The sequence below is a fragment of the Podarcis filfolensis genome (assembly GCF_964270895.1).
Source record: "Podarcis filfolensis genome assembly, chromosome: 1".
Classification (NCBI taxonomy): Eukaryota; Metazoa; Chordata; class Lepidosauria; order Squamata; family Lacertidae; genus Podarcis; species Podarcis filfolensis.
The window spans coordinates 55,920,171-55,937,680 of NC_139604.1; the positions used below are offsets into that span (position 1 = coordinate 55,920,171).

At 42.8% G+C, this 17,510-nt stretch overlaps 1 protein-coding gene across 1 annotated transcript in view; it reads left to right on the top strand.

Moving 5' to 3' along the window:
• The first annotated feature begins 3,679 nt into the window (after positions 1 to 3,679).
• COL18A1 (collagen type XVIII alpha 1 chain) overlaps positions 3,680 to 17,510 on the top strand; it is a 156,520-nt gene continuing 142,689 nt past the window's right edge. Inside the window, exons 1-3 of the mRNA XM_083611263.1 lie at positions 3,680 to 3,735; positions 4,834 to 4,992; positions 5,098 to 5,165. Of these exons, the coding sequence (XP_083467389.1) occupies positions 3,695 to 3,735; positions 4,834 to 4,992; positions 5,098 to 5,165 (268 nt within the window). The 5' untranslated portion in view covers positions 3,680 to 3,694. The remainder of the gene's footprint in view (positions 3,736 to 4,833; positions 4,993 to 5,097; positions 5,166 to 17,510) is intronic.

A 17,510-nucleotide genomic window follows, 5' to 3' on the forward strand; every position in this document is an offset into this window, starting at 1 on the left:
CTAACAAAATCAGACTGTCATAAATCTCTGTGCCCTCTTATTTTCTTCGAGCAAAAATGGTCTTCCCTTCCATTCTTTACACTGCAAGTTTTAATTTATTATTTTACCTCGCAGATTCAGTACCGAGTATATGTATGTAATTATGTTGTAGTCAAAAATTCTAGTTCTATAATGCCTAGCTCGTTTCTATCATCTGTTTTTGTTTGGTTGTTAGTACTGGAATAACACCATGAACAGCAAATGTTGATTAAGCGGAAAAAACATATAGATGCTCCGCAGCATATGCATTCACTAATGTTACTACCTGGGTGGTTTAGATCCTGTTGAAGAAAAAGAGCATTATTTGCAATAAAAAAAATAGGTTTTGGCTAGCTGCCTTGTGCTGCCTAGGTCATTAAACTGGTGGGCTGAGTGTTTCTCTGTAGACATTTGAATTCCTGTGTTGAACCACTCACATCAGGCAAGAGACTGCAAAGCTGCATAACCCACCCAAACCACAACACGAAGAATTCAACACTCTCATTTCACAGGCTGGCCATAATGGTTATCTGAATGACTGAAGTTAATAAAAAGAGTAGCAGGCTTTGACCTTCCTGCTTTGATGTTTTGTAAGAGTCTTCACATTTCCTTGTGCCAGCAAAGTAAAGGGAGAAGAGGTGGGGGAGGCAGAGGAAGGATTTGATTTTAGCTTAGCCAGGCTTGGCGTTCTTTTGGTATGAGCTGGCATTCTGTGATCAGCTCAGGGTCACAGACAACAATTATTATTGTCATGTAAAAAAGCTTCCATTCAGAGGCCCTAGGCAAGCACCGGCCTCTCTTGGATTAGGAAGGAGGGGATTAAAATTAGAGGAGGGAACATGTGTCCCACACATTGCACAACAACTGCTTTCAAAAGTGAGGCCTTGTCTGCAACGAGGTTGGTTAGTGTGATTCAGCATGATCTGAGACATCTGTAGCTTGAAGCTAAGTGTATGCCATTTGTTCTGGGGAGATCTGGAAGTTGTGGCACTGTGTGCAAACCAAAATTGTACAAAGTATAACCAGGATCCTCTGCAAGCAGACAAAGCCTTATAGTACACTTCTGTCCATCTTTACTCAGAAGTGAGTCCTACTGTGTAGATAGGATTGCACTCTTAAATCACAAGCCTAAGCACATGTACTTGAGTATTGAACCCAGTAGGACCTCTCAGTGAACATATTTAGGATCATGCTTTTGGTTGGGAATGCAATTATTCTGACTAACGTGCACTATAAAATAAATGAAAGACATTTTTAAATTGAATGTACATTCTGGTCAATATAAAAAAGGTAAAGGACCCCTGGATGGTTAAGTCCAGTCAAAAGCAACTGTGCGGTGCAGTGCTCATCTTGCTTCAGGCCAAGGGAGCCAGACAGCTTTCTAGGTCATGTGGCCAGCATGACTAAACCGGTTCTGGCGCAATGGAACACGTGACGGAAACCAGAGCATACAGAAACGCTGTTTACCTTCCCACTGCAGCGGTACCTAATTATCTACTTTCACTGGTGTGCTTTCGAACTGCTAGGTTGGCAGAAGCTGGAACAGAGCAATGGGAGCTCACGTGGATTTGAACTGCCAACCTTCTGATCAGCAAGCCCAAGAGGCTCAGTGGTTTAGATCACAGTGCCACCCGCTCCCTGTCAATGTAGCATTTGTAGACAAAAGAAATCCGTAACACATTTAAGTCAGTTGCGAAAACATCTTAAGTAGCATTCAAACCTGTCATCATTTGGAAATCTGGAATAGATTAGGTCCCAATTCTCTTCATCTAGATTCTAGAAATACCCACCCTGTGATCTGTGCTGAAAATGCAGAGGGTGCAATACAGATAACTAGCTTGCATGTGAAAGTACAGTGGTACCTCGGGTTACAGATGCTTCAGGTTACAGACGCTTCAGGTTACAGACTCCGCTAACCCAGAAATAGTACCTCGTGTTAATAACTTTGCTTCAGGATGAGAATAGAAATTGGGCGGCGGCGGCATGGTGGCAGCGGGAGGCCCCATTAGCTAAAGTGGTACCTTGGGTTAAGAACAGTTTCAGGTTAAAAACAGACCTCTGGAACGAATTAAGTTCTTAACCAGAGGTACCACTGTATTGGAATTTAAATGTTTGGGGTGTCTTGTTGCTGCAGTTGCTTAAACCCTGTTTATTTTGTTGACACTTTGTTTTCCTAACTTCCTTTGGACTGTGCTCACTGAAACTGAAGTACTGTACTATAATATCTGGATTATATTTTTTAAAAACAAAAAGATAACTTATTTTCCTGTATTATATTGATCTTGAACAAACAAAGGTATTACATTGTTCTGAAGAGTACAGTGTTGAATTAGAACAGTGGAGTCCCAGGTTCAAATCCCCACTCAGCCATGAGGTTTAGTGGAAATTCACTGGTCACCTTCTTTCAGGCTAACCTACCCAACAGGGTTGCTGCAAGAATAAAATGCATGGGGGAAAACATCGTTAGTAGGTTCTGTTCAACTTTTCAGGGAGAATTGTTGTAATGAGCCTCTTCAAACACATGCAGAAGAAGGACCCTACCAGCAGATGTCAGTGTAATAAATAGCACAGCCAATCTAGGACTTTATTTCCAGGGGAAATGATGTCAAAGAGGTTCCCATATTTATTATTCTAGACATAACTTACCGTCTGATGTACAGAAGTGATGCTGCTACTACCATGAGAAGGGACTGTTCCAAGCAGCTTGCGTACAATGGAACAGGTTCTGACCTGAGCTAAAAGACAACTTGCTAAAAAAAACTTCCATGCCTACAATTTTGGGTGTGTGTGTGTGTGTGTGTGTGTGTGCAAAGGCAATGTAGACTATTGTAGTTCCCTTGTTGCTCTGATAAGTGAGGAAGCCTGGCCTATCTTGATATGGATGAGGAGTTTATTCCTGTCAAGAGGCTGCCTTGTAATATGGGTGGTTTCCCTGTAATTCTCTTCTTTGGCCAGAAGTAGTTGTTGGTGCATAAACTGAATCTTGGTTTGATGCTCTCAAACCCCAAGTTCAGGAATTTGTGGTCCTGACACCAGCAAAGGCATTGGGCACCACAGAACTCTACATCATATTAGGCACCTTTTGTTTATGTAAGAAATTGTGGTGTGTCGGCAAGCCCTCTTCTTTTATAATTGGTTGAGCTACTATGATGTCATGGAACAGAAATGGACATGTTGACTTTTGTGGTAAAAAGAGAGCTTAAGAGGTGGGTGAGGTAAGGACGGGGAGGGGCAGGAAAGAGTGGCTGAAATATTTATCTATTTATTTAAGAGTTTTGTATACCACCCTTTGCCACCAGGTCCTAGAGTAGTTAACATAAATAATGTAATAAAAACAAATGTAAAAAGAACAGGTAGTGAGGCTGAGAAACACAAGGAAGTATTGTGGGATGGCATAAGTGGGCAAGTGTATGTCAATAACCAGCCAAGAGAGGAAGCATAGAATATGAGCCACTTTTCCATATTAAGAGGGAGTAAACACTGGAGTCCCCCAATTAACTTATTCATAAATTGTGAACTGGGTGAATGGACAATAGAATGGCAGAAGTGCAACAGAAGTGCAAAATGATGCAAACTGGGACTTCAGCATTCCCACCACAAACTAATGAGTTGTAATTTGGAATACTTATAGTTCTGATCACCCCACCGAGATCACTGTGGAGGGGAAGGCACAGAAATGGGCAACTGCCCAGGAAGATGGAGTGCTGCGCCTATGAAGTAAGAGAGCTTAGAGATTTTGAGTTAAGAAGAAAAGATGGCAGTGGTGGCTTGGTGTAGCTAGGATTTTTTGGGGGGAGGGGGACAGAACCTCAGTTAATTATTTTTATTGATTTTTATTGATTTGGGGGGCAGCTGTCCCCTCATGCTTACACCCATGAATGGGAGACAGATGGGTATGTGATCATAGACAGAATGTAGAAAACGTTTTTCTTTCAATCCCTGGAGGGATCCAGTGATACGGATTGGTAGGAGGCACATGAAGAAACTGCACAACACATACGTAACTTATGGCTTTAATTTGCTAGAAGGTGCTGTGGTGCTCATGAGCATGAGCAAGGGTGAGAAATTGCAGACCTGAGGGTCAAATGTTGACATGGAGTCTCTCCCCAGACAGCCCCGTTTACCTCCACCCCGTTACACCCCCCTCACTGGCACTGCCCCACACCCTCCTCAAGTGTTTTTGCCTGGCTGGAATATGTCCCTGAACCTCTTGCTTGCCCAGAAGATAGAGAGATGATGTGATGTGCATTTAAACCTCATGGGTTCTGTGGCGCCCTTAATACATGCTGAGGGTCAGGGAACCGCAGACAAGTCTCCCCATCATGCCCCTTCTTGAGCCTTTCCCCTGCCCATGGCTGGAGTAGAAAGCAGCAGGTGGATCTCTTGGTCGCTGGCAACCTCTTAGCAGAGGCTCCACCTTCTGCATGCAGCCCCCACCCCAATATTTGCTAGTCCTTGGCTGTGATCAGGGCTGGATTTAGGTTTGATGAGGCCCTAAGCTAGGTAATGGGGCCCTTTATATGTCCAGCTGTCCTTTGTCAACAACAAATTGTGTTGAATATATGTTATATGGTAATTTATGGACCTAATAGGTATCTAAAGCCATTTTCACATAACAAAATATGTATTTTATCAAAGTAATTGTTGAACCGAAATACAATTAAGAAATATATTAATAGTGAAATACAATTAAGAAGAAGTATATATTTTGGGGGCCCCAAGAGAGTGGGGCCCTAAGCTATAGCTTGTTTATCGTATACGTAAATCCGGCACTGGGTGATGTGGGGGAACTCAAGGCGCCCCCTGCTCCGCTAGACACCGTGCGGCGCTAGGACCCCACGGCCGCCGGACCGAGCGAGCGAGCGAGCGCGCCCTGGGAGGCGAGTCCTGCTCAGAACTTGCTGCCCCGGCAAGAGGAGGCAGCGGCAGCTTCTTTTCGCCTCAGCGCAGCGCAGCCGCGACCATGCGCGCCAGGTGAGCGGGGCGAAGCGGAGCGCGGGAATGCCGCTGGCCGCGGCTTGGCGGGCGGGAAGGCGGGCTCGGCTTGGCTCTATATAACCTGTTGCCCTTTCCCCGCAGGTGTCTCCCGCCACGGCTCCTGCTCGGGCTCTTTGTCTTGCTCGCTGCGCCCGCGTCGCCCCAGCGAGGTAAGGCGGCGAGGCGGCGAGGGCTGACCTCCTGCTGCCCCCCTGGCGGAAAGGACTCTGGGGGGCGAGGGGAAGCCTGTCCCTCCGCCGGTGCCTGGGGGGCGGAGGAGGACGAGGAGGAGGACTCATCTCAGCCAGCCTGCAGGATGCGCGTCCCGAGGGGGCTTCCCGGGACTCTGCCCTCCGGCGTTGCGCCCCGAGGGGCTGTCAGCGCACAAAGGGCGCCCGGTGCCTCCCGGAGGTCCGGCGAGAAGTTCGCCGCCTGCTCCCATGGGGCGGCTGGGAAGTGGCCGCTCCGCCGCAGCCTCCCTTGGAGGCGCTCTTCCTCTTCCTCCTCCCCCTTTCCAGAAGTTCCTAAAGTCCCTGATGGGGCACATCATGCCGCTTTTTCGAGCGGCTTCAGGTTGCACTTCCTAACCCGGTTTACCCGCAAGTAAATCCCATGGAAATAAATAGGGGCTTTGTTCTGAGTAGACGTAGTGAGGTTCATGGGTGCCAACTTGAATAAAATATTGAGGGGGGAGTAAACCCTACCCCCGCATAATTGATCACATGATAATCAATTTGAATGGCGAGGCCCATCAACTTTGGGGACTCCCGACCCCCTCAAATATTTTATTGGGGGGGCAGAAGGGACCTTGGCCCCTAGGAGTTGGCTCCTATGATTAGGTTGGAGTTGTCTCCACCCCACTCCATCCTGAATTTATATCCTAAATGGTTAGCCAAAATAGTGCACCTGAGGTGCTGAAGCCAAACTTTTCTTGAGTCTACTGCTTGTGCTGGTGAATTAATACATCATAATAACACCTTAATATGCTATACTAGACTGATGAATTATTTTCTTTCGGTGCGTCTAGAGAGAGGTGCTTGTGATGGTTAATTGCTTAAGAGGCTCTGTTAGAATGAGGATTTAAGTTTCTCTTGGTGTAATATTCAACTGATTTTTTTTTCTTAATGAAAGAAACTGCTTTGGTATAGAATACAAACGTTTTAAAAACTGTGGGGCAGAAAGAGCCTGCTTCTCTGGGATGCTTTAGTCCGTGAAAAAGGTGTGTTCTGACTAACACTAACTGCACAGGGGCATGCCCTGCTTTGTATGGATTTTCAAGATTTAAAGGTGTTCCTCTCAGTCTTGCAAAACAAACACAACCTTGGCCAAATGTGGTTCTCTGCAGCAGATTGTGCTCAGAGTTAAGGATTTGCCCAGAATCTGCTTCCTACCAGGCTTGGAGAAGACACTTCGCCCCGCCTCCATATCATTCAAGTATGAAAATGTATTTTTTATGTAGTATGCTGATCATAAGTTTCCCTCTAATGCCTTCAATCAGAAAATAAGTATATTAATTAGTTTACATAATGGGTTTTAATGTATCTTAAGACAAAGGCATGAGAGTCTTGTTTAAAATGCCTTTTCTGCATTCCCCATCTCTGTAATGTGAATTTAAAACTTATCTTGGTTAGCTATTATGTACATTTTGACTTTGGAATTGGTTCTTTTCTGCTTTCTGTCTTGTATTACTAGCATTTGCAAGTGACACATTCCAGACTAAAAGGCATTCTTAGCATCACTTGTGAAACCCTAAGTCTTAGGAAGTGGCCCTGAGGCTATAGCTCATAAGATGCTTTGCTTGTGCAAGTTCCATTGAAATCCTAGTTAAAATTATCTCTGCAGAGGAGCTTCCTGTCTTTCAGCTCAATGCACAGCCAGAAGTAAAATAAATGTAACTTGAAAAAGCCAACATATATGGTGATGGACAAATAAATTGCAGTGGCATTAGATACCCACTTATTCAGATTGCATAGGTGCTGCAGGCTCCCACCATCACCTTAGTCTGCTGGCAAACCAGCACAGCCTAAACTACAAATTTATGTGGACTTGGTGTGTGTTAACTGGGTGTTGGATATGGTTCTGATTCTCCATGTAGATGTGCCATAAAACTGTTTAGAGCTGGGGACTCTGTAGGACTAACGTCCAGGGAAGAGTTGTCAGAATAAAGTAAAAGGTTTTTTATGAATGTTTTAGGCTAGTTCCTATTTGTGCCACTTCTTATTTGGGATGCATGTTGTGTGCAAATGTGCATAGTGACCAAAGCTGTTAGGTGATGGGATTCCTCCACCCTTTTTTGCATCTGAAACCTGGCCATACACTCATAACTGGAAATCTAGATTTTAGACCTTTGACAGATGAAATGTGCAAGAAGCCATGAGAATATATTTGCTCTACAGCTGTGCAGCATAAGCTGAAAAAAGCTCAGGTGTCCTAGTTGCTAATTTAGTCCTAGAACCCTGCAGAGACACTTAGATATTGATAGCCTTTAAAGGATTCAACCAAGGCTAATAAAAAGTGTTTGTACATTTTTAGGCAAATAACCTCTATATTGTTTTATCCACATAGGAGCTGGTCTGTAAACACTGATGAGAATGTAGTCCATGAAGTCAGTGAGACAACATGAACCTAAGTGTTTGCCAGGCAGGTGTTCTGAGGCACTTTTAAGATTTCTTTAAAATGCCTTTGGCTATTCATGAATCATGAGCTAATAAAACTCTTGTGTATCTGCACTATTGGTTAAACTATTAAATGTGAAACATTGTTTGGCTTTAAAGCTCTAGGGTGCTTAAGTGTGATCCACATGTACTGTCTTTGAGTGGAACCTTGAGTGACGCATTCTGTCAACAAATGCACACATTCCATTAGACCCTGCTTGTATTGACTGGTAGGGGGGAAGGGAAGGGAGACCTCTTTAACACTGCTTAATGGGAGCTTTAGGACTGTTTCATTCTCTGACTTCTAAAGGTAACATCTATTTGATTGAGCCGAAGCGAACATGTTAGGACAAGGAGAGGAAAGTTTGCAGAGGCCAGATGCAGTTTTCCCGCTCTCTTTCCTCCGCGTTTGCAATCTATCCAAGGAAGAAAAAGTGTTGAATGTCACATATTTGTATGGCAGGTTTCATTAATACAAATGATAAGCTCCTGGTGCTGACATTGTTGTGCAGCTGTTTTCTGCTGCATTGCCCTCCTTAGAGTTTAACAAGAAACCACCCTGGAGCTGAGCTGGTCAACTTTTAAGGGCACATCTCTTCAGGGCTGAAACCTTTCTCCTTTGGAAAGTAAACATTCATATTAAGTTTCCCATTGGTTTGCAGAGAAGACACACATAAGGTCAGGGATGGGCATCCAGAGTCCAGATGTTCCTGGGCTCCCAATTTTCATCATCCCTAGCTGGTTGAGTTCAACAGCACCTGAAGTCTCAGAGGTTCATCAGCCCTGTTATATGTGGTTTCCATGACAGGTACCCTTTAATGCAGAGTGTGTTCATGGCTCCTTTGTATATAGTAAGTTCCACATGAGCCTCTTGAATTAAAACCAGCAACTTCATGGATGTATGCCCCGTTCACAATTCTAGCTTACGATATGGAATTATTGGAGAGTATATAATGCAGATGAGAGTGTGCTTCCCCATTTTATATTACGCCAACTGTAGAAGTTACTTGCAGGTGAGCACTTTATTCATATCCTCTGACATAACAGTGTGTGAATTGACTGTCAATATTCAACTTACAGAAGGAGGTTCTGTCTCTTAAGATAATGTGCAAGAGAAAAGGTGTTAAGATCAAATCAGTTGAAGAGAAAGGTTAGTGACCCTATGAACAAATCCCGGAGATGCTACTTATTTGTATGGTATACTATGGGAGTATTGCTGAATTTGGATCTAGTTATTATTATTTATTAAATTTGTATACTATTCTTCATCCGAAGATCAAAGAACAGTTCACAATATAAAAATGCAACATGAGAACACAAAATACAGAATGAAAATGAAATAAAACAAATTCCCCCTCCCACAAACACATTTAAAAGGCTATTGAATGTTAATCATCCCAAGGCCTGTTTATAGAGAAACATTTTTGCCTGGCTCCTAAAGCTATATAGTGAAGGCAGCAGTGAGCCTCCCTGGAGAGAGCATTCCACAAATGGGGAGCTACCACAGAAAAGGCCCTTTCTCTTGTTGCCCCCTCCAGACCACTCACGGAGGAGGCACACGAAGAAGGGCTTCAGATGATGATTGCAGGGTCCAGATCAGTTCATATGTGGAGAGCCTGTCCTTGACTAAACTGATAGTGTTGAAAGGATTATCACCATCAAAGGTACTGACTGCATAGGCTGAAGTGATGTGAATAAGATCAGGTGAACCTTCTCTGCCCTTCTGTGGCATTGCCAGGAGGAGTTCAGCTGTTTTCCTTAACAATGGTTTGTTGCTTCTGCAGACTGAAACATTGTGTTTAATGTTAAATATGGTTTGTTTAAAATGGGTAGGAAACTGAATCTGGACAGTAGGCTGGATTCAAAACTCTCAACCCTAGCAGCATACTTTGACAGATGGATGGACTTGCAATTTAAGCAAAATGTCTGTGCTTTATTAGAATGTAAAAAAATAGAACACCCACATTGGCTGCCATATTGAATTTTTGATCACCTAGACCCTCCAAGAAGGCCCCTTCTTGTTCTCCACACATCCTCTCCAGCTATCACTTCTAGTTCCACATTTTGTGTGAGTGAGACAGAGGTGGTGGGTGGGTGTAACTACTACATAATTTGTTGGGGGCAGGGGCTTGTAGTGACATATGGGGAAAGGGATCTAGAGTGAGAAGGAGGACTGGGAAGTGGGGATGGTAATGGATGGAGTGATGGAAAGGAGAAAGGCTTCTGAAAGCTCTGGCCTTACTAGTGTATGGCCCCTGCCAGATTATCCCCAAGGGAGTGGGGCCCTCAGTAGAAAAAGGTTCCCCTTAAATATGTGTGTGTGAGAGAGAGCGACATGGGACCTAGCATGGTTCACCAGTCAGTTCCATGTTGCATATAACACCAGCATTTCATACCAGCAAGCAAGGAGAACTGTTTTAACAGAATGCATCTATAATTTAAAGCATCACATGGAACTAAAATACAATCTAGATAAGTTGCAGGAACAGAAAGAAGTAAAACTACCTAAATGAAAGTTTACCATTTACCTTTGGCTGATGTCACTTAATCAGCTTCAGTTGTCATCAGAGGTAAGCAGTGCCTTACATACAGTTCCACCAACATTCTGCTTGCTGTAATGTGGTATCTTCTGAAGCTTATATGTGTGCAATATTTCAGAGAAATTCTAGACTGACATGGTTCATGTGGGAATCAGATAATTATCTTAAAGTACTCGATGGAGATCCATCACTAAACAAAGAAGGAGTTGTGGGTTAACTTGCACTTTTTGGACAAACAATGAGATAAAAAGGGAGCTTAATGTTTTGTTGTCTGCATTGTAAAGTGCCCTGGGATCTCAGCTGATGAAGGGTGGCAAGATAAGAGCCTATCCAGATCAGTATACTGCTCAATACTGATCTGCTGAAAAATTGTGGTGTAATTGAACTGTTTATGTTCTTCATATACTTTTTTATTATTATTAAAAGGGCATTGGATGTGAACATGTGCAGCGTTTGATAATCAATCTGCCTCCAAATGCACTTTTGGATTTACCTAAGGCATTGGCCACTGGTATCTTGTTTCCCAACAGGATAAATTTAAATTATCTTAAATGGCTCCTGAGAGATTTTGATGTGTGCAATATGAGCTGTGCTTTTGAAATGGTGACATTCTGATTGTTGCGCTTTATGCAGTCTCAAGATTCATGTAAAATCAATGAAAGAACCAGTATAGTTTTTTCTGTATTGCTGTGAAACTATGTGCAATTTGCATTGACAGTCCGCAGAAATATGCTCTGAATAGACTATAAAGGGCAGCTACAAAATGCCTGGTTGATGATGTAATGGTCACCTTGTCAGTAGACTGTTGTGTACATACACACAGAGTGACATTCCTTTTGCTGTTCTCCATGCATTGTACCTTTGTTCATATTTGTTTAATTATTACCAAATATGAAGGAGAAGATTGAAATGTAATTTAGTGGTGAAAGCCTAATTGTGTGGAGCTTTTCTGGGGTGCTATATTTTTTAAATAAGTTCTTGCACATCTTCTAATGCAGGGATGTGTTGTATTGAGCCCCCCTGTTTTAACTAATTAGTAGACATCTATTCTGTTCCTACTCTGTAGTTCTTGCAGACAGTCCTGTGTTTTCCCTACTGTGGTCTCTCTCTGCCAGCAATGGGTTGTATCTAACAGTGTCTCTCAGCTGACAAAAGGCATTTTGATCCAGCAAAGGTTCCAATAGTGGAGCCAGAAGGGCAGAAACTTTCACTGCTTCCCCCCCCCTACAGCCCCTCACCCCCCCATCTGCTCCAGAGTGTTGGGAACAGGATGGGATTTTGGTGTTTTTTTTGGGGGGGGTGATTGCTAGAAGGAAGGGGAATGGGTGAAAATTGCCTCTCTCCCTGTTCCTCTGATGCAAGATGGTGCTGGAAAGCATACTCAGTGAATGCTAGGGAGCTATCCTTCTAGATTGGTTCATTGTGGATGTTGTGGACGTGTACTTCTGGATTGACATAATGGGCAAGAGTCAACTAATGAAGCCCTCTGTGCAAAGACTTCCACATGCACAAGAGAATTCTCTGTCCTCCAAACTAGCTCTGGGGAGAGTCAGAAGAACACTTCAAGAGTGCATGGTGGTGGGGAGGAGAGTGGGGATTGTTTTGTCTGGCATGCCAAAATGAGGAGAGACATTGAATTCCTCCCATTGTCTCTGTCTGTGTGGGACTGTCTCATCTGGCTTTCTAATGTGGAACTGTTATTTCCACAAAGCAAAAGCACAGAGTACTAAACGGCTGTTTAGCGTTTTCAGCACTTGGAAAAGCACATGTGTGAAGATCAGAAATACCTCACATTCCTCATGCAAATATTTTTTTTATGTTAGTGTTACCTAGCAGGTTAATCCCTTCTAGTTGTATATCACCTGCATACTAGAAAGTGCATACATGTACAAAATGATGCACGTTGGGGCAAAAAATCCTATCTTCACATATATACCAATAGGATCTGAACTGGTGGTAACTGACCAGGAAAGAGATCTTGTAGTGGATAGCTGAATGAAAATGTTTCCCCAGCATGTGGCAGCTGTGAGGAAAGTGAATTCCATGTTGGGGATAATTAGGAAAGGGAATGAAAATAAAACAGACAACATCACAATGTATTTATACTAACCTATGGTGCAACCACGCTTGGAATACTGTAAATAGTTATGATGGCTGTGCTTCCAAAAAAGAGCAACCAAAATAATAACCTTACTAAGAGGAAAAGGGAAATCTACAATTTTGAGGGCCTTTTAGCTTAGGAAAGGGAGGACATAATAAATAAATATATATATAGTATGGGGATAGTGGATAAGGAAAATACCCCTCTTTCCCCCATAATGCTAGAACCCCATAATGCTAGAAGTTGAATGTTGGGAGGTTCTGGACAGACCAAAACAAAGTACTTCACACAGTGTGTAGTAAAACCATGCAATTTGCTTTTACAAGATGTAGTGATGACCACCAACTTGGCTGACTTTAAAAGGGGATTAGACAACTTTACAAGACTATAAATGGCTTTTAGTGATGATGGCGGTATATATTACCTTCCAGTAATCAGAGGTAGGATGGCTCTGAACACCAGTTTCTGGGGTTCATGGGAGGGAGAGTGCTGTTGCTTGTGGGTTTCCAATAAGCACCTTGTTGCCCACTCTGAGAACAAGATGCTTTGTTAGTTAAACCAGCCACCCCCAATGTAGTGCCCTCCAGATGTTTTGGACTACATCCCAGCAAGCATGGCCAATGGTCAGGGATGATGGGAGTCATGGTTCAAAGTGTTTGTCATATAGACAAAAGGAGTTACTGCCATGTATGCTGCCTTGAGCTCATTGGAGGAGGAGTAAGTTGCAAACACAATAGAATAATATTTGAAATGATCCTACATTGGGTCTAGGAAGGTCAGTAACAAGTTATGCCTGAGTCAGGTGAGTTAATAATCATAACTTGATAGAAGAGGCTACCTTCTCACTTGCATCCCATTATAGCTTCTGCAGTATTGTCCAGAAGCACCAATCTGACATGTGACTTGTGCTTGTGGTGAATTCCATTATCAAACATAGGTTTTTACAACTATGCAGAAGGATTTCTGCACATTCTGCTGTCAAACAGATTGATGATTATGCTGGGAAGGCTATTCTGGGGGACAGAGGGCAGAATAAATGTAGAAGAGGGCATAAGTTCACAAGCTTTGAGAAATGCTGCTTTAATGTCCATTCTGTGATGTTTGCAATGTTTGAATATTGGCATGGAAATCCGTGCAGAAATTGACTGGAACTTGTTGGCCTTTTAATTCCATGATTGGTTCCATGGAAAGTAAATACCTGACTTGTTATCTCCTCTCTCTGCTTATTACCACTGTGCTTTTTTCTTTATCTACAAGTGTTTCCTCCCTCAAGACATCCCGTCCCTTGAAGATTATGAGAATCTTCCATTGGGCTTTGTGGGAGGTAGTAGCACTAATCTGGGGAGGGAGGGATTTGTTCTATCCTTTGACATCGAAATTAACTTTTTAAAGGATGCATGTGCACTGACTGCACTGACTGTTCTGACTGTTCTGATGGCACAAATTAAAAGAAGTTAGCAAACTCCCATGTTATGTTCTCCTATCCTAGATAGGTTGTTTTTGGCAGAAACAAGCAGCTTATTTTTATATTGGCCAAAGAAATAACAGTTTGCTCTTTGATGTTCATGTTAGATTAATAACCTGGAACCTGACCTATAAATGAAGCTTGCCACTAATACGTATTGATACTTTTTCAGGTTTTAAAGTCACAGTTGATATGTTTGTATTGGTGTATATATACACATGGGTATATATGATAGCTATACCTTGCCCTGCGCCCTCTTTTTATGATTACTGCATTGTATGGAAGTTTAGGTTCTGCAAGTTCATCCTGTCTTGCTTGCATGGTGAAATTATGGTGTGGGAGCTTAGTTGTCTGAAGTTTTTAAATGTCACTTTAGGTCCATATAATAAAGTTGTTCAGTATACCAGTTGAGAATAATGGATCTTGTAGTTTTAAAGAGATATCCTAGAATGGCAGGCTTGCTTCACAATGGGATAACCACATCACATGCCCAAAGCATGGAGGACACCTAATGGGCAAACCATGGTCAAGGATGATTGGAATTGCCACATCTAGTCCAGCAACATCTAGAGGGTGAAATGTTTGGTTACTCTGGAATTGGGTATTAGTGTGACTTCATGGCCTAATACAAGAAGCAAGCAGTGTGTGCTGCAGGCTTTAGTAACTGACACTTTTGACAAATTGGTTTATGTTTGATAGATACAGCTGCCCATAAGAAGAGTCACTTTTGTTTGCTTTTACTGTGTCAGCCCTCACCAAATAATTCTAGATCATCGTCTGCCTAGTGCTGTATTTAGAAGGCTTAACTGTGATTTATGCATTTGCCTTTTCTTTGAAAACTCCCATGGTTCTTTCCCTGTAGCTGTCATAGCATATAAAAGAATCCTGAACTCCCTCTCTTGATTACAAAGTAGAGAGGAATCTTAGCCAGATAACATTCCTAGCATCTCCCTCATCTCAGCCTTCCATACTATAAAATAATACCCGGTGAACTCCAAGCCCTAAATGTCTGTAGTGAGAGATAAAAGCAAGCTGCATGTGAAAATATAGGTAATAGGAAAAAGTGGTTCTAGCTTTCAGTATCTAAAGTCACATTACCTTGTTAGCTTGCTCTGGGACTGTTTGCCAACTGTGCATAAATATCCATGCATTATAATTTATTTCTTTTACTTACCTTCCTGATTCCCACCCTCCCTCATGATTACATAGTATTCACCTCCGGTCCCTTTTCAACTGTTTGGTTTGTATTTTTGCAAAGATTTCCAACAGCAGAGAATCTTGACTGGAAAATATTGGGAAGCAAGTAGTATTCATCTTCGAAAGTCCTCAGAGTACTGTCTATAACATGGGTAGATAAAACTCCTGATTATGTAAAAGTAGCAAGCAACTTCTGAGAATCTGAGTGTGAATTTGGGCCTGGGGATGGGGTGGGGTAGGGAGATGTGCATTCTACCTGCTATCCAATTGTAGCTAAGGAACTCCAGTTATACAATGTTTCTGGTAGTGTGGGAGCAGGCAGTGCTGGAGCAGGATGCATCATTCTCCCTGCAGGAATGTTATCTCCTGCTCTGATGTGGCTGCCATTCTCCGCCCCTCCCTGTCCGGTGTCACTAGAGTGAGAATGGATCAAAATGAGTACCTGCACATTTTGGATGGGGAAAGAATAGGTGGATTGCTGGAATGTAGCAGCAATGCATCCCACCTTTTGAAATGACCTGGATTACAATTGCAGTTAATGACAGAGGCGAAAAGGACGAGATGGTTGGACAGTGTTCTCGAAGCTACCAGCATGAGTTTGACCAAATTGCGGGAGGCAGTGGAAGACAGGAGTACCTGGCGTGCTCTGGTCCATGGGGTCACGAAGAGTCGGACATGACTAAACAATAAAAAGAATATGTATAATGGCAAAATGTTGTAGGCAGACAACAATTGCCTTACGATTTCTCTTTCCAACTATCCTCCTTTTTTCTATTTTCCCTAATAGAATTTTTCCTGATGTGCCTAAGACACCATAGATGTGCTATGCATCCTTTACCATGCTTATTTCAAATGCAGGCATACAGATTGGAAGAGGTTTTGTTTAACTGGTTAAAGTAGACAATTTTCTTTGAAATACAGTAATACATTTTGATCTGTTCTGTCAGTTGCTTTCAGTTTTCTTGCATTCTGTGCAAATACTTCAGGAACAGGACAGAAGTGAAGCTGAACAAACCTAAGAGGTACTTTAAAAGTGCTGACTTTCTGCTCAAACAAGCTTAAGGACCTGCTGGTTTAAGAGCTCAATAAAAGCTAACAAGCTCACTGGCCGTGTTTGCCAAACAAGGCAAAATGCTTAATTTTATGGATCTCATATTCTCAAGTAGTAAGAAGGAAACAAACTCAGGGAAAGGGGCAGAGGAGCCATCTATTTAGGGCAAGTAATGTACTAATACCGTGAATAGACACCTGATACGGACATTTGGAAAGCCTGTATATATTCTAGTATGTAATCAATTTTCTCAGCAGTAACTTGGGATTATTCTCACCATGTCTTAAGTGAAGCGAGAAGCATAGTATATGGATGTATAATCAGATAATATGGAAAGAACTGAGTGACTGGAGGGGGAACAGCTTCATTTTGGGCTTATGTCAAAACAAATCATTTTGGGTAATAAAGTGGCAAGTCACTTTTTATCATCTTAATGTAGGAGGCAATCACAACCACGCTTGTAGAATTCATGTCTGTGAGGCATGATATTAATCTATCCACAAGACAGATAGAAAGTTTTGACTAAACAGTGCAATCATAAACATATTAACACCAAAACAGTGGGTGGAAATCAGCACCATGCTCTTCCAGTCATTCTGTCAGCACAAGCATTTCTCTTGCCAGAGAGAACGACCCCCCCACTCCTCTCCCCATGCTGTTCTTGGGGTTCTCCCAATCCTGCCCCCTCCCCCAGTGATTTGGTGTGGGTGGAGAAGGAGAGCATGAGGCATGAGGTTAGTTGAATCCAGCCCAAAGTATTAAGAGGACTGGGTTTGCAGGACTTGCAGAAAAAAAGCTAGATTCTCAGATGGATGTGAGCACATGTTTAATAGGGTAGGTTTTTTCTTCTTCTTTTTCACTATCGGTTCCTGATGTAGCTGCTTATCATTTGCTTTTTTGCTTTTAAAAGGTACTGAGAATCACTTTACATGCAGCAAAGTCAGTGTGTGCTTGACTGAGAGTCTGAGACAACACTGAATTGAGTGAAATTGGTCCAGTATACCTGAAGGAGCGTCTCCACCCCCATCGTTCTGCCCGGACACTGAGGTCCAGTGCCGAGGGCCTTCTGGCAGTTCCATCGCTGCAAGAAGCCAAGTTACAGGGAACCAGGCAGAGGGCCTTCTCGGTAGTGGCGCCTGCCCTGTGGAACACCCTCCCACCAGATGTCAAAGAGAAGAATAACTACCAAACTTTTAGAAGACATCTAAAGGCAGCCCTGTTTAGGGAAGCGTTTAATGTTTAATAGGTTATTGTATTTTAGTGTTTTGTTGGAAGCTGCCCAGAGTGGCTGGGGAAACCCAGCCAGATGGGTGGGGTATAAATAATAAATTATTATGATTTTGATTATTCTGAAATCTTCAGCTGCCAGAGTTGAAAGGGTTGTGTGTTTCATGTGATCTAGGAGCATGACTTTCATGCCACTTATATTGATGACCAAAATTACCTGTTGGTAGGAGCCAGATTCCCATGCAAGTCAGCTCCTGTTTTGATACATACAGTGACGTAG